The sequence below is a fragment of the Mesocricetus auratus genome, unplaced genomic scaffold, assembly GCF_017639785.1.
Source record: "Mesocricetus auratus isolate SY011 unplaced genomic scaffold, BCM_Maur_2.0 Super-Scaffold_100019, whole genome shotgun sequence".
In the NCBI taxonomy this organism is placed as follows: domain Eukaryota; kingdom Metazoa; phylum Chordata; class Mammalia; order Rodentia; family Cricetidae; genus Mesocricetus; species Mesocricetus auratus.
Window position 1 is genome coordinate 4524149 of NW_024429200.1, and position 20719 is coordinate 4544867.

The 20719-nt window shown below is 48.2% G+C and overlaps 1 protein-coding gene across 3 annotated transcripts in view; it reads left to right on the forward strand.

The window, feature by feature from the left end:
- The first annotated feature begins 4677 nt into the window (after positions 1-4677).
- The window catches only part of Creb3l2 (cAMP responsive element binding protein 3 like 2), a 111014-nt gene continuing 94972 nt past the window's right edge, over positions 4678-20719 (forward strand). The window contains exon 1 of one of the 3 annotated variants that reach the window (XM_005082405.4): positions 4678-5145. In XM_005082405.4, coding sequence (XP_005082462.2) covers positions 5044-5145 — 102 coding nt within the window. In that variant the 5' untranslated portion in view covers positions 4678-5043. Of the gene's footprint in view, positions 5146-6468; positions 6611-18852; positions 19030-20719 lie in introns of those variants that run through there. The other 2 variants (XM_040728547.1, XM_021234286.2) reach the window with 2 other exon arrangements.

The window sequence follows — 20719 nt, forward strand, 5'->3', positions numbered from 1 at the left end:
GGTGAGCAGTAGCTTTCCTTACCCCTGCCCGAGGAACTGAAGGGAGAGACTCCAGCTAATGTTCTTATCCCCAGCCACCTGGTCCCTATTAACATCATCGCACGAGTTCCAAGGTAAGCACGTGTCTTTTAAAATCATTTTACTACTCCCAGGTATCGTTGTTGGTTCTTTATTAAAAGCCACCACAGCCTTAAAAATGAGGCTCATGTTCAGCTCTATCCCAGTGCTGGGTCCTTGGTGACAATCTTCCCCTTCTGTTCTTGTGTGGTTTACAGCAGTATCTAGGATTTCTTAGGGAGAGGCTGCAGTTTCTCCCAGACTGTGTGTCTCTGCTGAGCTCTGTGTGCACAAAAGAGTAACAACTAAAAAGAGGAGGGGATCGCTTCTGATTGTGTTATCGTACGTATGGGCATTCCTCAAGGCTGGGAAAACATATCTGATGGGGAAGTCCTGTGTATATGTCAATAAAGCACTGTTGGCCAATAGGGAAGCAAGATAGGTGGGACTAGGAATCGAGGAGGATTCTGGGAAAGAGAGACACAGGGAGTCATCATGTAGCCACCATAGAAGTAAGAGGTCCGAACCCTTTCTCTGGTAAGATTAGATTAGCAATTATGGGTTAAATACTTAAATCAGAGATAACCAGTAAGAAACCAAGCAAACAGCCAACAGCGTCATAATTAATATGGCCTCCTGTGTTTATTTGGGACTGATGCGGCTCTGGAACCAGGCTGGCAGGAAGGCTGCACTTAACACATATCTACTGTCAGATGCCACCATATGGCTTATGCCCATAGACCCAGATGCTCAGAAGTCTGCAGCAGGAGAATCATCTCAGTCCAAGGGTTCAGGACCAGCCTGGATAACTTAGCAGGACTGTCAATGAGGCAAAACTATTCAAGAGTGCTAAACCAGGACGAATGAAAAAAGGGTGGATTAAACCTAGTCAGAATTTACTCCCCTTCCAGAGAGTGGTGGCGACCCAGAAGGGAGATTCTCAGAAGGTGGCAGAGAGCAGGGGTGCCGAGTACAAAGCAGGTCCTTGGTCAGAATCCACGAAAACCATGTTGAGAGAGGAGATGGAGTTTGCTAAAGTAGGAGACGCTGTTCCCAGAAGGAAGGAGACATTCTCAGAGCCCAGATCCGGCCGTGCAGTTGTACTTTGCTCAGCATTTTCACACCGACTCGGGTTCATTTTCTCTCCTCTCAGTAGCTGAACTGTGTAAAAACAACTACAGCCAGGGGGCTGAAGGAGAAGGCTCCGTGGATAAAAGCACCGGCCACCAAGCCTGATGACTAACTAGAGTGGAATCCCCAGGATTCACACGTCCTCTGAATGCTACATGTTCCCTGTGGCACCTTCATGACCTTCCTCCCACATACATGCACAAGAAACAAGTAAATGTTGTTCTGGAAGACTCCAGCTGTGGGAGGAGGAGCAAGGGCCAGTCTGTTTCTGACCATCATTAACTTCAGTCTCTTGGGCTGAGTCTTCAGGTCAGAGGTCAATTATGACCCTGGGAATACTTGACAAATGCCACTCTGGAATGCATCCTCTTCCCGATGGGTCCCACATCTTCATGCTCAGGCTGAACGTGGTCTTTTTTCCTCCCTAAGTATGACTATGGAAACAGGTGACTGACATCCTATTTATTTCAATAAGGGAGTTTTATACCTAGCTACATGTGCACAAGATGCTTCCTGGAATTTTCCAGGTATTTAACCCATCCTCTTGGAAAACAAAAGTCTTGGGTATAAGATTCATATCCAAGATTCAGTGGATCGATATCTGCTGATTAATCACATATAAAATGTGCCAGTGAACGGGGCAAGGTCAATATAGAAGCTGGACTCTGTTTTCATGATGGGAGAAACTGTCAGTGTCAGTCCCAGAGACAGCAATGACCAAGACGAGAGGAAACAACACAGACAGCAAATAATGCAAGGGGAAATCAGAAAAGTGTCTGAATTTGGTTGGAGGAAGGCATGGCTTCTAGTCACACACATGCCATCCTACCAATTGATAATAGAGAAGGGAACAAGTGAAGTGACTTCCACAGGACACCAGGAGGCTGGAAAAACAGTCTGCAACACTGCCAAGCCCTAAGAATGGGTGAGCGACTTTGGTGTTCAAGGTGGGAATCAGGAATACGAACTGCAAGGCGTCTTGTGTGTGGTTATCAGGGACACCATTCGTGAAACAGGGGAGGTTGAAGAAATCCCTGGGTTGTGCCAGCATCATCAGGATATGGATGGTCCTGCAACCTACTTTACAAAAGAAAAACTTGGTGGCCTAAAGCCTAGTGCCACCTAGCTCACAGAACCTGTGGGTCAGGATCAGTATGGTTCAGTGCAATCTGTGACTCAGCTCCTCTAACAGATTATTGCCCCTTCCGTGGCTCTCAGGGGATTCGGTTACTCATGGATTGTTCTCTGAGGGACCTCAGTTCCTTGGCTGGTGGCTGAACACTTTCTCTCTGTTCCCTGGATATACCGGTCTCTCCACAGGGTAGATTACAACATGGTGGTGACTCTCTTTCCTTGGAACAAACTAGCAAAAGAGAGGAAGAGAGCAAGAGGATAGAGTCAGAATCCTTTATTGTCTCCTTCTTTTTCCACACTGGATAGGAGAGGTTTACCCAAAGGGGACCATTGCAGAAACTGCCTATCACTGGGGCCATTGCAGAAACTGCCTATCACTGGGGCATTGCTAGGGTCAGACTCTGTCAGATGTAGTCATGTTGGGCCCAGAAATGTTTGTGTCTGTATGCTCTGACCTACTTTCTCATGCTGAAGACTCTGTTAAAATGAAACAGGGCTGCAAGGCAGTGGTGGTGCATGCTTTTAATTCCAGGGCTTGGCAGAAGCAGGTAAATCCCTGAGTTCAAGGCCAGCCTGGTCTCCAGAGTGAGTTCCAGGACAGCCAGAGCTGTTACACAGAGAATCACTGTCTTTTTCCTTTCTTCCTCCCTCTTTCCCTCCCTCCCTCTCTCCCTCCCTTCCTACCTTTTAGTATTTTGAGACAGGGTTTCTCTATGTAACAGCCCTAGCTGTAGCACAAATAATAAAACCCCAGAGGCAGATATTGGGGTTCAAGCTGAAGATCAGAAAAGCGAAGCAGCTAGCTACCAGAGAGTTCTCACCTCTACCAAGACTGAGGTGATCCTATCCTCAGCGTGACTGAATGCACTACACTCCTGTCTCCTCTGCCTTATATTCCTCTCTACTGCTGGGATTAAAGGTGTGTGCCACCACTGTCCAGCTTCTATGGTTAACTAGTGTGGTTAACTAGTGTCTACCACCACTGTCTGACCTCTGTGGCTGACTAGTGAGTGGGACTAGCTTTGCATTCTAATCTTCAGGCAAGCTTTATTAGATCATAAACAAAATATCACCACATCTAGCTGTCCTAGAATTAACTGTGTAGACCAGGCTGACCTCAAACTCACAGAGATCCATCTGCCTCAGCCTCACCTTAAAGGTGTGTGCCACCACTGCCCATCAGGAGAAAACCTGAAAGGGTAATTTACAAAAGAAGTTGTGGTTTAGGAAGCTAACAGTTTAGAAAAGAAAAACCAAGGGCTTATGGGAAGTTGAGAGAACTATTATATAAGTAAGCTATGTATTTAAATATTTAAGTTGTCTCTCAAGTTCCTAGACTAGACAAATAGACTCGTTTACATGGAAGCAAAATGTTACTTAAAGACAGTGTAAAGTCCTGAGACTTTTGACTGTCCTCAGACACCAAACCACGCTTTAAAGAGGACAAAACAATACCGATACAGGACTGCCCCATTGTAAGAGCTCCTATGCATCTAAGATGGCTAAATTATAGGCAACTAAGGACTGTTTCCATAAAAGGAAATTGGGAATAAAAGGTCTGTGAACCAGGCACCAGTGGCAAACCCCTGTAATCCCTCCCAGCTCTCCCGAGGTGAGGCAGGAAGATCAGGAGTTCATGGCCAGCCTCAGCTACACAGTGAGGCTGAGGACAGTCTGCACTACCTGCGACCCTCTCTCAAAAACAGAACAAAACGACAACAAAACCCAACTGGTTTTAGAACTTGGATAGGTGTGTCATTGGTTAATGTCTGTTTAATCAAGTCCATAAAACCAGACAGAAAGTAAGCAGTGCGTGTGCCAAAACTGTTAAAATCCAGATTCATGTGCAAAAGAGAGTCACGCGCCCATTTTCGTATATATGGAGCGCATTCTTTAAAATCCAGACAGACTCGGGCGACCTAAACTGGTTTGAAATGTGGGCAGCGCTCCAATCTGTTAGGTCTCTCTAAGGAAATTACGCCAGGGAGCGGACCTCACTAAAAGTGGAGAGTCTGGGGGCGGACGCTGGGCGCGCACGCCGTCTCTTATAAAATGTATTCTTGTCGCTATCTGACTGGTTGGCCTCTTCAGATCCCCCTTTCTCATTGATCTGCGTCCCAGTCGATCATTTCCAGACCCAAGCAACCCATTGGTCCGCCGCGACGCTCGGGCAGGAGGGGTTCTCCAGTGACGTCAAAGATGCTCTCCGCCCACATTCCGAGGTCTGGGCGGAGACTTCCCGCGACTCTGCCCCTGGGGGCGGGACATGGACGAGACGGGGACTCCTGATACGCTAGACTTGGCAAGGCGGGCGTCCGATTGGTCACCGGGCTGGGAGGAGGTGGGGTCGCCTCTGGGTTCCCTGAGCCGAGCTCTAGAGCCCAGGGGAGTCTCAAAGTTTGTCCGGAGCCCTAGTGGGGGGAGTGGGCTTGTCGCGCGAGGGCTTTCTTGGCACGAGCACCGTCTCCTTGCCTGCCTTTCGGATGCACAGCCCGGTTTAACTCCTGCACCCCAGGCCCGAGCCCGGCAGGCTTGTCCTCCCCGGGGATTCGCACGTCTCGGAGGACACGGGTCGCGGGGCTGTCGGCGGGGCTCTGCCGGGTCCACGCGCGCACGCTCGAGCGCTCGCCCGCGGGGAGAGGCGTCTCGCCGGCCCGTGGCGGCTCTGAGCGGTCCCCTCGTGCCTCAGCATCCCCGGCCCCGCGCGGGGCTCCCACCGCCATGGAGGTGCTGGAAAGCGGGGAGCAGAGCGTCCTGCAGTGGGACCGCAAGCTGAGCGAGCTGTCAGAGCCCGGAGAGACCGAGGCCCTCATGTACCACACGGTGAGGACCCGCGGCCCGGGCTGGGAGTGCTTGGAGGAGAAAGGCGGTTGTTGTCACCAGCTGGAGACCTGGGAGCTGGGAGGCAGCGTCGTCTGGGGAAGGGGCATGGCCGTAACGAGAAGTCTGAGGATGGAGTCTTCCTCTGTGAGCACACGATGGTGCACAGCTGGGGCCTTTAAACTTTCTTCCGAGTAGTGGCCCTTTGTATTCCAAAGTATCATACTATTTTCCTAACGGTAGCCCCTCTTCCTAAGGCTAACGGTACAGCAGTGTTGGGAAGGGGATGTGTTTTGAGGATAATGCCTCCGCCCAGTTACATTGATTTTTGTGGTAAGATTTGTTTGTTTGTTTTAAATTGGACAAGATAATGTAGTATTTTCTTTCCATCTGTTTCTTATCTTCTCCCCCTTTCCTGTTCCTTAACTTTAAAAAAAATTATATCTTTAAAATGTACGTGTGAGTTGAAAAGCCTTCTTTCTCCACACGGGACAGCGGGGGCCAGCCGCCTGCCTTACTTAGCTGCTTCAGCTACCCAGCCTTGAAGATCGGCTACCTCCCTTTTCAGGGGAAAGATCTCCGAGAAGTCCGGAAAATCTGAGGCAGCTGCATATTTCAGAGAGGCTTTGGGGGAGAGGTGGGACAACTCACCAGTTCCTTCCCGCAGAGACCTCTTGGGAACCTCAACTGCCTCAGAGGATGGCTCCTTTAAAGATGTCACTTTCAGACTTAAGTTTGCAAAAGGGTATCTTGTGCGTCTGATCGTCAGTGTTGGTAATATGGCTTTGTTCTCGATCATCTCCAAGTTTGTAATCAGACACACACACACACACACACACACACACACACACACACACACACACAAACTCTGAGGTAAGAACAGGCTTGGCTGCTTTCCTGCCTTGGTGCTGTTAATGGGGTCAGCGCCAGGATATTTGAAACTTTTGCAAAAAATCGGCCTGCAGGCTCCACCTCGTTGGCCTTTGCTGCTGGCTGACTGTATTTTGGGAAAAGGGATGGGACCTCCTTGCTGCTTCCTACCAAAGCGGCTGTGGTGGCTGAGAAGAGCTGGTTAAGAAAAGCCATGTGCAGGCTTGACAGGGAGTGGTGGTTCCCTCTGGGGCAACAGCCAGATGTTGAGTGTGATCCTGATCCTTTCGGCCTTTGCCCACTGTCCATCCCCAAGAAGCCTTTGGGTTAGGAGCCCAGATGTGCTTCGTGTGCTCCGGAAAGAACCTGAACGTGCTGACCCATAGCTGTTGCCTAACTTTGCAGGGGGGTGCTCCAGATGTTTCCCCTGGCACGAGTTACAGCTTGATCACGAGTGGAGAGGCGCTTGTTTTCAGCCACAGTCCTCACTGGGGACCTGCTTCAGCCAGCGGCTGCAAGGCCACCGATTCAGGCCACCTTGCAGCTGGTGGGATAAAATGTGCAGACAGCCACATTGCTGGATCCCCGAGGCTTTGAGGTGAGTCCCTACCTGAGGCTGGCAGGAACTGCAGGACAAAAGCTTGGCTTGGCTCCAGCTACCGTCTTTACAGTTTCAGAGCTGGGCACCTCGCATTCCCTTTGATATTAACAACTCAGGTTTTCGGTGTCGTTGTGGTAAAGCGGTGACGTGGGGTCATTTTTCTGATAATCCCCTGCTTTTCAGCAACTATTGTGGTCTCCAGACGAGTGTCTCCCTTTTGAACCGCTCAGGCATACAAAATGCCATTCATAATTGCTGCAAGTCATGAGTGTGTGTGTATGAGTCAGTGGTGATGGGGCCTACATGGCTGGATCTGAACCGGGGGCAAGTTTGGAAATGATTTGAAAACGGGTACATTCCCAGCTCCCTCTTGGACTCAGATGTCTGTACGCTGAGCTGTTCATGCAGTTCGTCCATGATGGCGGAGGGGGCTGATTCCCCAAGTAGGTGAAGTGATGGTCTGTTTTTGTTATGTTTTCATTCAAAGATGTTCGTTAACTTCGTATTTCCTGAATAATTTCCATGTGCCAAACAGTATTCTAGGCACGTGGGATACATAATGAACAAAAACAGACCAAAGCACGTGACTCTGAGTAGTTTACGTTTTTCGCACGTGTTTGCAGATGTGTTGGGAAAAACAGACAACACATGAGCATAAAGAGAAGCAAGCAATACAGCACGCTCAACGTTTTAATGGAAACAGTAAATGTAGACTAATGTCACCAGGATGGAGTCCTGGAGGTAGAGGGGCAGGGGATAGACCAGAACTGATGAGTAGTCTCCAAACGGGGGATTGAAGGAGGGGAGTGTTATCTCAGCAGGAGGAGAAGCCTGGGCACAGGCCAGCTGTCATCAGGTGGAGTACCTTGGGGACATGGACCATGTATTTGGCATCATCTTCTGCTGTAGGTTAGCCTATCTTGGTGAGTCATTTTCTTTGTAGATAGGGGCTACTTCCAAAATGCTGGAGCCTGAATTGATCCAGTGAAATTTTCTGAGTGTATTGAGAGGAGAACATGGGGGGGGGGGGGGTAGTGGGGGTGTAGATAAGACTGTCTTTGGGGAAAGTGTTAAGTAAAAGATGATGATAGCTCTGGTCTATACCTCAAAGAGGAGCCCCTGGTGTGTGTGTGTGTGTGTGCCCTTGAGCAGTCTCCCAGGACCCTTGGATGGATGGTGTCCTTTTACTATCTTCTGACCCTCCCCCCACCCTCTGTGTGTGTGTGTGTGTGTGTGTGTGTGTGTGTTTCTTTGGCCTGTGTGTGTGTGTGTATGTGTATCCGTGCGTGCATGCGTGCATGTGTATGTGTGTGTGTGTGTGTGGTGTGTATGTGTGTGTATGTTTCTTGGGCCTGTGTGTGTGTATGTGTATCCGTGCGTACATGCGTGCGTATGTATGTGTGTGTGTGTGTATGTGTGTGTGTGTGTGTGGTGTGTATCCGTGCGTACATGCGTGCGTATGTATGTGTGTGTGTGTATGTGTGTGTGTGTGTGTGGTGTGTATGTGTGTTTCGTGGGCCTGTGTGCATGTGCGTGTGTGTGTGTGTGTGTGTGTGTGTTTCATGGGCATGTGTGTATGTGTGTGTGTGTGTGTATTTTGTGGGCCTGTGTGTGTGTGTGTGTGTTTCATGGGCATGTGTGTATGTGTGTGTGTGTGTGTGTATTTTGTGGGCCTGTGTGTGTGTGTGTGTATTTTGTGGGCCTGTGTGTGTGTGTGTGTGTGTTTCATGGGCATGTGTGTATGTGTGTGTGTGTGTGTGTATTTTGTGGGCCTGTGTATGTGTGTGTGTGTGTTTCATGGGCATGTGTGTGTGTGTGTGTGTTTCATGGGCATGTGTGTGTGTGTGTTTCATGGGCATGTGTGTATGTGTGTGTGTGTGTGTATTTTGTGGGCCTGTGTGTGTGTGTGTGTGTATTTTGTGGGCCTGTGTGTGTGTGTGTGTGTGTTTCATGGGCATGTGTGTGTGTGTGTGTGTGTGTGTGTGTTTCATGGGCATGTGTGTGTGTGTGTTTCATGGGCATATGTGTGTGTGTGTGTGTTTCATGGGCATGTGTGTATGTGTGTGTGTGTGTGTATTTTGTGGGCCTGTGTGTGTGTGTGTGTGTATTTTGTGGGCATGTGTATGTGTGTGTGTGTGTTTCATGGGCATGTGTGTATGTGTGTGTGTGTGTGTATTTTGTGGGCCTGTGTGTGTGTGTGTATGTGTTTCATGGGCATGTGTGTGTGTGTGTGTGTTTATGGGCATGTGTGTGTGTGTGTTTCATGGGCATGTGTGTGTGTGTGTGTTTCATGGGCATGTGTGTGTGTGTGTGTGTGTTTCATGGGCATGTGTGTGTGTGTGTGTGTTTCATGGGCATGTGTGTGTGTGTTTCATGTGCATGTGTGTGTGTGTGTGTGTGTGTTTCATGGGCATGTGTGTGTGTGTGTTTCATGTGCATGTGTGTGTGTGTGTGTTTCATGGGCATGTGTGTGTGTGTGTGTGTGTGTGTGTGTGTTTTGTGGGCATGTGGAAGCCAGTGTTATTTCTCCACCTCCTTTGTTGTTTGAGACAGGGTCTCTCTTTGGCCCGGAATTTGTCACTTAGGCTAGGCTGGATGGGCAGTGAGCACCAGGGATCTCTGCTTCTTTTACGTCTCCCATGCTGGGATAGCAGGGATAGCAGGGATAGCAGTCTGAGATAGCAGGCCTGTTTGTTTTTTGTTAACAATGGTTCTCTGTTTTGAACTCCAGCCCTTGGGCTTGTGAGACAAGCACATTCTGGGATGGGCCTTCTCTCCAGCCCTTCTGTCACCATCTTAAAAACCTTGGTTATTTTTGAATAGGAGTCCTGTAAGTTTATTTTGCAAGGGTTCCCCCAAGTTTTGTTGGGGAAACAGATGCTCTACTAGAATGATGTTGTTTTCCTCTTTCTGAACCGCTGAGAGTCCTTGTTTGGTCTGTTTATTTCTCACCGTGGGTTCCAGCTATTGAACTAAGGTCCTCAGGTCTAGGTGTAGTTATGTGCCCCTTACCTGCTGAGCCATCTTGCTGTTTGAGCTTCCTCCCCTCCCCCATTAGTTTAATTTCATATATAAAAAAATAACTAAGGCGTGATGCTTTGGAGCATGTTGTGAGGTTTGGACCCCACAGCTAATTAGTAATGTAACCTGGATGCAAATCCAGATCTGCTATAGGTTGAAAACTCCTGACTTGAAGAAAGGTATCTGATTAAAAGGTTGGGAGAGAATGATAGGGTTATAGAAACTGCTGAGCCCCGGAGCAGCTCATGTTTAACTGGGGCTGGCCGCCTCTTCTGTGATCTTTTTTTGTTTTAAGTTGGGATTTAGCTAACATATCTGGTCACCAAGGCTCTGTTTTAACAAACCTCTCAATTCGTTTCAAAAAGAGAAAAGGTCCAAGTTGCCTAAGGCTGGGATTTTCTTTCCTGTATGTGTCTTGTGAACACGGAGAGCAGTGCTTTTCTTGTTTAGCTAGCCACGAAGACTTCTCTGTCCTGAAGGCTCAAGGCTTAGGGGAAACAGGTTTAAAGTCACCTGAATAATGAAACACATGACTAGGCTGGATGTGGCTTGCTCAGCAGGTCCTGAGTGAGGAGAGCTTTGGGCTTCCTCTTGAGGCCTCAGTAAAGCCCTCTGAGCCAAGGTGTGACCCAGGAGGTCTGTCACCAGCACTGAAGAGAAGGTTGTGATTAAGGTGACAGATGTTATTTTAGTTCGACCAATAGTTTTTCCATGAAAGCTGCTGCTTCCAGGCCAATCAGGGATGAAAGTGTTTATAATGATGGCTGATACAGGAATGAGGACTTGTCTTTTAGAGTTGGGAACCATTCTGAGAACCTTGTCCCCTTTTTACAGACATGCCTGGATGTTGGGCGATTCTAATGTTATATGCCCTTGTAAGAGTCTATAAAAACTATATTAATGTATCTGTGCACAGACTGTCTGGGGATGTGATTTTAAAAAATGGAAAATTGTTTCTGGTGAAAGGATTTGGAGTTCTAGAGTCAGGAGAAAGGAGGGGGCTCAGGTATATACTATACCATTTGGCACTGTTCAATTTAAATATTTTATTTATTATAATGATTATTTGTGTGTATGTGCATGTGTGTGCTAGTGTGCATGTGTGTATATGTGTATATGTGCATGTGTGTGTATGTGTGTATGTGTGTGTGCACATGTGTGTGCATGTGTGTATGTGCATGTGTGTGCTAGTGTGCATGTGTGGAGGTCAAAGGACACCTTTCAGGTTTGGTTCTCTCTGCCACTGTGAGTTTCAGGTGTTGAACTCAGGTTGTCAGGCTTGCACAGAAAGTGCTTTAACCAGCCTGCGCTGTTTGGATTTTTACATCCTGGATATGCTTAGAAAATGAAGACTTGGAGCCAGATGTCATCGTCATGGCTATAATCCTAGCATTTGAGGCTGACACAAAAGGATCACAAGTTCATGGTCCATGTGCACTACTTAGCAAGTTCCTTGTCAGCCTGGGCTACATAGTGAGACTTTATTAAAAAGATCAGAAAAGGAAAAAAATGCAGTTTAAGAGACCAAGGCAATGAAATTGGAGTCTAAAATGAAACTAAAGTAGACTCATCTAAAACTGGACTAGACGTAATTTTCTCAACAGAGGGGATATCAGCACTGCATTAAAGCATATCCCTCATGTTGCCGCAGACTTTGCGGGAAGACACCAGGCATCAGTGACACGCCATGGAATGGATTCCCAGGCTGAAGGCTAGCCAGCCCTGGATTGTGCAGAATAAACTTTGCCATCATGGCCACTTCCCCTCTTCTGTTCTACCTGGTGAATAAAGATTTTGCCAACCTTTACATTGATTCCATCCATTTAAAAATGAGCAGGTAGAAGTAGTCTTTACAGAGATGGCCGCAGGTTCTGCTTGTCTTGAACGTGCGGTACAGATGTAAAATGAATTGGGGGCTCTACTACTCAGATTTTCCATCTGGTCAGTTTCTGAAGTGAAATGACTGGTCTCCGCTGGTGGGAGTTAAGGAACCCGATGGTGTCCCCTGGGAAGCATCTGGCTTTCTCATCTGGCTGACACTGTCTGCTGAGGAGTTGGCCCAGCTCATAGGCTGAGGGCTTTGATCTTCTTGCCAGCAGGCCCAGGGACCGGCATGGCTGTAATGGACAATGTAGCCTTTGGTGGGTGCTATGAGCTGTCATCTCCTGTCGTTGCCCGCTGGCAAAGCCCTGATGTGGAACCTGGGTCCTCATTGGCTGAGGGGACCAAATCCTCTGAAGCTGGAGTTACAGGTGTTTGTGAACCACCCAGTGTGGGTGCTGAGGACCAGACCCTGCCCCTTGCAAGAGCAGCAAGTGCCGAGCCATCTCTGCAGCCCTTAGGAAAATTTTAACAGCTCCACAGCTGACTTAGTTTATTGTTAAGGATCGTGTCATAGGACCATATCCAAACCAGCAGCTAGGAAAAAATGTAGGATTGAAAGGACGGGCCTAGATTAATTGTTTATGGCTGAAAGAGATACTAGAGGCTTAGGTGTGATTGTTGGTATAATAGTCTGTCAAAAGCTATGTTTGATTAGCAAACAGAGGTGTGCCTGCTATCTCTTGAAAGGTGAGGTAGCAGCTAGAAAAATGTTTTACATCAGTAATTACTAACTACAAGAACAAAAGAATAAGCCCAGATTCTACGTCTAAGGATTGTTTAGGTGTGCTACCAGTGTCCAAGGAAGGAACTCTAGAGTGGCAGAAAAAAAAAGATGAAATACATACAATGCCTGTTCATGGAGGTGAGGTCAGGGAGGGTCTGTCCTAGTTCATCGACCGAGATGTGCAGAATTAGCCATGTTATCCAGACTCTCAGCATCAGAACCAAATACCAGCGCTGGAGGTAGCTGGTGGGGCTAGGAATCTTGCTCACCATGCAAGGCAAAAATGACTTGTACCGTTACAAGTCCACAGCAGGGTGAAGGCTGAGGACCATTTTCAAAGCTATTTTCCTGCTTGCCTGTTGGCTGTTCGAACATTGGTGAAGCATTATGTGTCTGTCTGCTGCATGAACTTCCTGCCGTAGCCTGGCCTCCCTACTGACTTTCGTGGGGCATGGCCCTAAGGCCTTGCTGGTCATTTGCTGTGGTTGAGCTGTAGAACATCAGCCATTAGCACTGTCCCAGGGAATGCCTCTGTCTCCTGCTTGAAGAATTGAAAGGAAATGATGAAGCCTGTCATCTTACCATCTTTGTGCTAACCCTGAGCTAATTCCTCCCTGCTCACTGGATGTTCCCTGGCTCTTCCAAATCAAAGGTCCAGGTGACCTTGAATTTTTGGTACAGAGTGAGTTTTATATGAGTAATCTGAGACTTGGAGTAGTAATTTGCTCCCCTGGAAGACCGGCTTCTTGAGACCAGATGCGCCTTTGGTTTTTCCATGCCCTTCTCTTTACTAAGTGATCCATGATAGTCCCTTGACACACAACCATCCTGGAAAATGGATAAATTGGGTGATTCCGGTCTTTTTTGTTAATATATAATGATGTATCAACATGTGCGTGTGCATGTGTGTGTGTGCGTGTGTATTTTAAATCTGCATTGTCATGAAGGCTTTTTAAGATACACATATTTAGTTTGATAAGGACTCCATGTAGCTGGCTTGGTGTCTTAGTGTTTCTCTTACTTTGATGAAATATCGTGACCAAAGCAACTTGGGAAGAAAGTGTTTATTTGGCTTACACTTCCATATCACTGTTTATCTCTAAATGAAATCAGGGCAGGAACCCAAACGGGGCAGGAACTTGGAGGAAGAAGCTGATGCAGAGGCCATGGAGGAGTGCTGCTTACTGGCTTGCTCCTTATGGCTTGCTCAGCCCGCTTTCTTGTAGAACCCAGCCTAGGGATGGCACCACCCACAATGGGCTGGACCCTCCCCTGTTGATCCCCAATTAAGAAAATGCCATATAGGTAGATCTTATAGAGACATTTTTTTCAGTTGAGATTCCCTCCGTTTAGGTAATTCTATAGCTGTGTCAAGTTGACGTTAAACTAGCCAGGACACTGGTATTGTGTCTGCCTTTTGTTTAGAGAAGACAATGAAAATGGAGCAATCGTCCAAGAGCCCTGGCTTTCACTAGGGGTGCGAGTGGAACCTGTATTGTAGAATGGGTGGGTCTCTATCCAGGCCCCCGATTGTCTGGAGTCCTTGGGCGTGTTAGTTGGATTTGTTTCTTTGCCTGTAATAGACGTATTTATTTTTACCCTGTCCTCTGTGTCAAATGTCTTTAGTTTGAGGATGAGCTGTCCTGACCATGGGAGTCTGATGTCACTTGGGAAGCAGAGGGGGGCTTATAATTATTCTCTTTTGTGTATCTGAATTCTTCTCTTGCCAGCTTCTATCTTCAGCTATAAACACACGTTTCTGCCTTCGACACATGCTTGCCAGCTGCTCATGTTTCTGTCAGTCTTGTTTATGGTCAGGTTTTTTCCCCCCACACAAGTAGTTATCAGCTACAGCCTCTATTTCTTTAGTCTCACCCCGGTGCTCTGGTTCCTGTCACTGATTGTAGGCTTCTACAACCTCCCCCTAACTTCAAGTCCAACCATCCTTCCTCTGTGTTTACCTCCTGGGCCTTGTGGAAATATTTGACAGTGTTGACCATAGGCTTGCCTTGTAACTTTTTTTTCTCTTTGAGATGGGGTCTTGCATTGTAGCCTGTGCTGGCTTTGACTCTTCTAAAGCTCAGGCTGGCCTCAAACTATCTTCTGGCATTAGCTTCCTAAGCACTGGGACTGCTGGCATGCGCTATCATGCCTGGCTATCAGTAGCCTTTGCTTGAGTTCCCACAACACTGAGGGGATGGGGTCTTAACTTCTCCTCTGTCACTGGCTTCTTGACTCTACCTTAAACATGAGCATTGGGTCCTTGGCTGTCTTCTCTTTCTGTGTGCTCCCCGCCTCCTGGTGTAACTGAGTCTTCAAGTCTGTTGTTTGTTGATAGAGAACTGGAGATCTTTGGAGTATGACCCCAGATTCTTCTGGGTCTGCCTTAGCTGCAAAACATCTGGGGCTGAGTAACCCTTGAATCTTTACAGTATGTTCCTCTGACTAAGGAGGGCCCAGGCTTGCTTTGCTTCCTGTTATCAGGCTCCCTTGTTATCTCAGGGGTGTTTGGTGACTTAGCAGTCCCGAAGTGTCAACCCATGCAGTGCTCTCATGGGCATTCCTGAGACAGCTGCTTGGGGATTCAATGTCACCTACCACATGCAGCCTTGTTTTGTCTGGACTTCTTCTACACTTTGGCAAGGGATATCCTTTGTGGACTTGGTGTGGTGGTGATATGTAGAGTTGTTTCACTGTTTGGAAGGTCGGTGCAAAAGTCAGCCCTTAGATCATGTCCCTTACAGTCCTGTGGGTCTCATGACTGTTCTCAGGGTGGGTTACAATCTGTTCATGTTAAACTGGCTGCTTTTGGGCTGCTTTCCTCTGATGTAACTTACCTAAATTTGACTAGCATTGTAGAAGAGCCTTGATTTTTGTCATTGTTGAAGAGTTCGGATGGGTTCCTCTGCACTGCCCAAGTCTCCATGGCCCTTCCTTGCCAGTGGCATCTGTGGTGGGCAGCTCTCATCCGGGATCTAAAACATTTTGATGTGGGAGCTCATCACAAGCAGCTTGCTTCATACTCCATGCCGTCTACCCAAGCCAAAGTCCACATTTGTGTTAGATGGGCTGAAGTTCCCTTTATGGCTTGGGTACCCACCATTGAATGTTGTTGTTTTTGTCTTTTTAATACAGGATGTCACTCTGTGTTTCAGGTTGGCCTTAAACCCACTGTGTAGCCAACAACAGAAATCTTCCTGTCTCAGTTCCCCGGAATACTAGAGTTACAGGTGTGAACCATTACACCAGACTAAAAGTCTCCTGTCTGAAAACAAAACCAGGCTACATAATGCCATAACGAAACCCATTACTTTGCATACTAACTTAACAATATATTAAACAAAAACTCTAGAAAACTTCAGTTAAATGGGCTATTAAAAATAACAATAATGGTATTCAATCGGTTGACTACTTCATTTGGACAACCTAATTGATGGGTATAGTTGTGTGTGTGTGTGTGTGTGTGTCTTGTTTTTTATAGTCTCTGCAGCCTAGGCTGGTCTTAGGATCATGATCCTACTGCCTCGTCTTGCCGAGTGCCGCCATTGCTTATGCATGCCGCCCCGCCTGGCTGATTTGTATTGTATAATGTGGAAACCTGCCTTCTGGTTTAAAAGTTGGCTTCAGTGAAATCTAGACAAAATAAAAAGTGGAAAAAAACAGGGAGGTAGGAGACATTTTTTTTCATATTAAAGAGAAAAGGCCTTTCAGAGTCCTTGGCAAATAAAAGGTGTCTGGGGAGAAGCGATCCACAGTTTCCAAGTTGTCTGGGTGGAAAATCCTGGTTTGTAGCATTTCGTGTCTTGGAAATGTCTGAATAGCTTTTGTGTAAAGGGAAATTCCTTTTGGCTGAGAGCGAGCAAGCTAGCGGGACTCAAAACTGATAGGGCGATGTTTTTAGACAAGTGGAGGACATGGGATTTGTGGTGACGAGCCTCCCTCACTGGGCAATCCTGTTAGCAGACAACCTGGGGCGGCCAGTCAGAGCCTTGCCAGGGCTCCATCACCAAGGCCGTCCTTGCTTCCTGCCCACACATCCTGGGGAAATAACACTCTCAGTTTGTTCCTTCCTCCAATCGCAAGATCTCTGTCTCTCTGTGTCTGTGTCTGTGTCTGTGTCTGTGTCTGTCTCTCTGTGTCTGTGTCTGTGTCTGTGTCTGTCTCTCCCTCCCTCCCTCCCTCTCCCTCCCTCCCTCCCTCCCTCTCCCTCCCTCCCTCTCTCCCTCCCTCCCTCCCTCTCCCTCCTTCCCTCCCCCTCCTCCCTCTCTCCCTCTCTCCCTCTCTCCCTCTCTCCCTCTCTCCCTCCCTCCCTCCCTCCCTCCCTCCCTCCCTCCCTCCCTCCCTCCCTCCCTCCCTCCCTCCCTCCCTCCCTCCCTCCCTCTCTCTCTCTCTCTCTCTCTCTCTCTCTCTCTCTCTCTCTGTTTTTCCCCCGTAGAGTCTGGAGGAGCAAAGGCAAGAAGGCCATTGAGTTATAAGCGGTTAAATACCGGGAATGTGTTTTGCAGGAGAGCTGTGCTCAGGCTCTTTTTTACAGCACAGGGAATGGAATGAGAGATGAAAGGATTGAAGAGTTGCGAACTCTTTGCAGAGTCTAACGTAGCATCCACAGTGGGTGCTCCAGGGTGAACAGGAGCTCACAATGTAGAAGGGTAACAAAAAGCTGGAGCTCATCCCGGGAATCCTAAGTAGTTTTGTTTCAGAAAGGGGCTTCAAACTCAAGATCTTTCTGTCTCGGCTCCCCTAGTGCTATGATTACAGAATGGGCACTGTCACTTCCCCACAGACACCCCCAAGTACTTTTCAGTGTAGCTTGGGGAAGGGGGCTCTGTGGGAGAGTGTTGGGAGCTAGTCCAAGATGGTGAAAGGTTTGCACGTTCTTTCTGTAGATGGGAAGGTGGGAGCAGTTAATAAGACAAGGACAGAAGCAGAAATGTGTTTGAGGAAGGAAACTCAGAAAGCGGTTAAAAGATAACGCTTGGATGGTGGAGTTGACGGTGGCAAAATGGTCTACAGGCTGGCAAGTTCATCCGGAGGCCTGGGACCACAGCGGGAACAATGTCTGTGAGAGGCTTCGAAGGCCGATCTGGAGACTTGGTGATGTGAGGAAGGAAGAGTATGGGAGACTTCCTGTGCCCTGTGTTGGCTGCTTGAGTTGCCATTGACCTAGAATGGGAATGTTTGGAGAGCAAATGAGTTTGGTGAGAAGATAACGAGCTCATTTTCAGACTTGGTGACAGATGCATTTGTGGAATATTCAGGAGTGATGTCTGAAACGCAACTGGGAAACTGGATCTGGCGTTCTGGAGAGGGGTTCCAATTGGAGATTTCAGTTGGGGTGCTGGGAGTCTGGCGCTTTGTATTGAAGCCAAGGGTCCACATAAAGTAATCTAGACAGGCCTGGGGGAGGGGAAGAGGGAGAGTAGAAGGGGAATGGAGTGGGGGACACAGGGGCGTGGGCGTGGCAGAGGAATAGGCTGGTGAACTCAGAGAACGCGCAGAGGGAGTGCAGAGAGCGGGCAGACTTCCTTTGCAGGATCCCGAGGGCTGGCAAGATGCTAGGGAGTGGTCAGGGTGAGGAAGGCTGTGTGTGCCCTCCCGCTGACTGCGAAGCCCACTAGGGATGGATTCGCCTGTTAGTGCAGGGCTGTATCAGTGTCGTCTCTGGCGGCAAAGCCTTTGTGCAGGGCGGGGGCTCCATCTGGGAAGAGCTGTCTGGTAAGAGTACAGACTGCAGGAAGGAGGGGGAGTGTATTAGCAGTGTACACACAGTCAATGCCAGTTTTCAAAACTGGCAGCATCCTTGGTGCCTCTGTGGTCCTGCTTTCATTCTGCCCATGATGAGTCCATTTGTCCCTGGATGTCCTTCCAGTCAGCATAGTGTGTGTGTGTCTGTGTGTGTGTGTGTGTGTGTGTGTGTGTGTGTGTGTGGTGTGTGTCTGTCTGTCTGTCTGTTTGTGTGTTTCATTTGCGGTCCACAAAAAAGGCGGAAGGCCACAGACTTATAAAAGTGCTGGAGTTTGCCGCATGGCCACAAAGAACTCATTTCCCTTCTTCTGATTCTTTCACTGAGAAAGCACTCCGCACACCCATTCATGTTGAGCCCAGAGTCGTCAACAGTACTCACACTGTGGGGAAATAGAGAGAAGGCCAGGTGTGGTGGCCTAAACCTGTGAATCCCAGCGTTTCGGGGGGTAGAGAGACAGGAGGAGTAGGAGTTGGAAGCACATTTCAACTACAGATGGAGTTTGGGGATAGCTTGGTTGCTTGAGATTCTGTTTCAGTAAGAGACATAAGAAAGAGAAATGAAGGAAGGAGAGAGAGAGAGAGAGAGAGGGAGGGAGAGGAGAGAGAAAGAGAGAGAGAGAGAGAGAGAGACGACACAGAGGGACAAAGCTTCCCCAAACAAATTGGCTCCAGTGTTGGATGAAGTACCAGGGCAGGTGAGGACAGAGGCTTTGTAGTGTGGCCAGCCTGCAGGAAGGACTGAGTAAATGCTGCTTTAAAGGAAATAAGCAATTCCAAACTGTTGCCACAGAGGGCGGTGGTGGCACCCATGCCTGTTCCCCTGCAGACCCCTGCCCCATTCTGCCCTCACTGTCCGCTTTACTGAGTCCAGGGATGCTCTTTTCCAGTCTTCAGGCCTCCCAGGGACAGGAGGAGTTCTTAATCCTGGCCTGAGGTCAGCCACATAAGTGCTGAAGAGAAATACGGCTGAAGAGAAAATTTGGGTTTCTCAGCAGCCCCAAGCTTCTAGAAGGGCTTCCTCCAGCTGGGATTCCTCCTACAGGTGTGTGTGGGGGTGGGGTGAGAAGAGTTTCTGGTCCAACTAGGACACAACTATCTTGAAGCCTTTGGGTCTTGAATTTTGTTTTATTTCTGTGACTGGGTCTCACATAGTCGAGGCTGGCCTTGCAAACACTTTTTGGTTTGTTTTAAAGATGAAAACAAGTGGTGTGTATGTGTCTCCGTGTGAGTATGCACCAGTGCATGCGGGTTCCAGGGAGGCCAGAAGAGAGTACCAGATCCTCTGGTGCTGGAGTCATGCACAGACAACTAACTGTACACCACCTGACACAGGTGTTGGGAATAGAACTCTGGTCGGATGGAGAATAGCCAGTGCTTTTAACCACTAGGTTATCTTTCCAGCCATGGCCTCACACTCTCCTGTAGCCAAGGATGACCTTGCCTTTCTGATCTCAGGTAACAGGGATGTGTGGCCCCCACACCTGCTTAATATGTTGCTGGGTGTTGAACCTAGGGGCTGTGTATGCTAAGTCATACTCTGCCACCAAAGCCACATTCCCAGCCCTTTCTCATCCTTTCAATAAGAAAATGTCTTATAAATTTGAAACTCCTACAAAGGAAAATCTTCTAAAAATAATTTAACCTCAAAAGTTTTTTGTATTTTAATTCGTGTAGAGGCACTTTGCCTGCCTGTATGAATATATATCACATTTGTGCCCGGTGCTCGAGGAAGTCAGAGGAGGGCATTGGATCCTCTAACTGGAGTTACAGACAGTTGTGAGTTGCCACGAGGGTGCTGGGAACCTAACCCAGGTTCTCTGCGAGAGCAGTCAGTGCTCCTAACCTCTGAGCCATCTCTCCAGCTCCTGAGTCTTATTATTTTTTAAAGCAGTCCCAGGTACAGGGCAAAACTGAGCACAGGCGCAGGAAGTTTCTGGAGCCCCTCCTGCATACGAACCTCCCTCACTTGATTGCTCTGCTGCCACGTTGTAGACCCTGACTTCATCAGCCGGGGTTGCCTGTGGCAGCGGTGCACTTTAACTTTGTGTCTTTAGATCAGTCATAATGGTTTTCCCATACCACCAGCAGGAATCTGGATTGGCTTCTAAAAGAGAGTCGTGGGACTGTTGGCACACAGATGCTGTTTTTCCTTTATGTTGACGAGGGCTTGCTCAAATGCCCAGGTGCAGACCTGTGGATTTCAATAGAGAGCAGCTGAAAATTTGGGAGTGTTGGTTCCTCCTTGTTTCCACTCCAGATGACTTAGTTCCTATACATCATCCTTTGCAAAAGGGGCTGGCGTCTCCCAGAGAATTTATATAAAATTCTAGTGCAGGCTATTTACATAAAACCAAAGACTTCCCCAAGTCAGTCTTTGCCACTCTGACTTTTAGCTGCCTGCCTGATCATGCGTTCACCTGGGAGGTGCTGCTTGAAGTTGTTTTTCTAGTTCTGTTCTGGGTTTGCAAGTTTTCTTTCCAGGATTCTTGCTGCAGGCTGTGACCCACATTTGGGAGCCCCTGGAAAGCGGGGCCTATAAGGTGAGGTCAGGACCAAGCCCACATGGAAACAGGTCTGCTTTCTCTTGGGTTCAGGGCATCACAGGCTATATGAACATACTCAGTGACCTTGACTTGTCTTGAGGTGTGCATTGTTCTTGCGTGGTGAGAAAGAGAGGCAGACGCCTAGCTGCCAGCGGCAAATCCTTTTGGCAAGGGACACGAGGTTCTTTG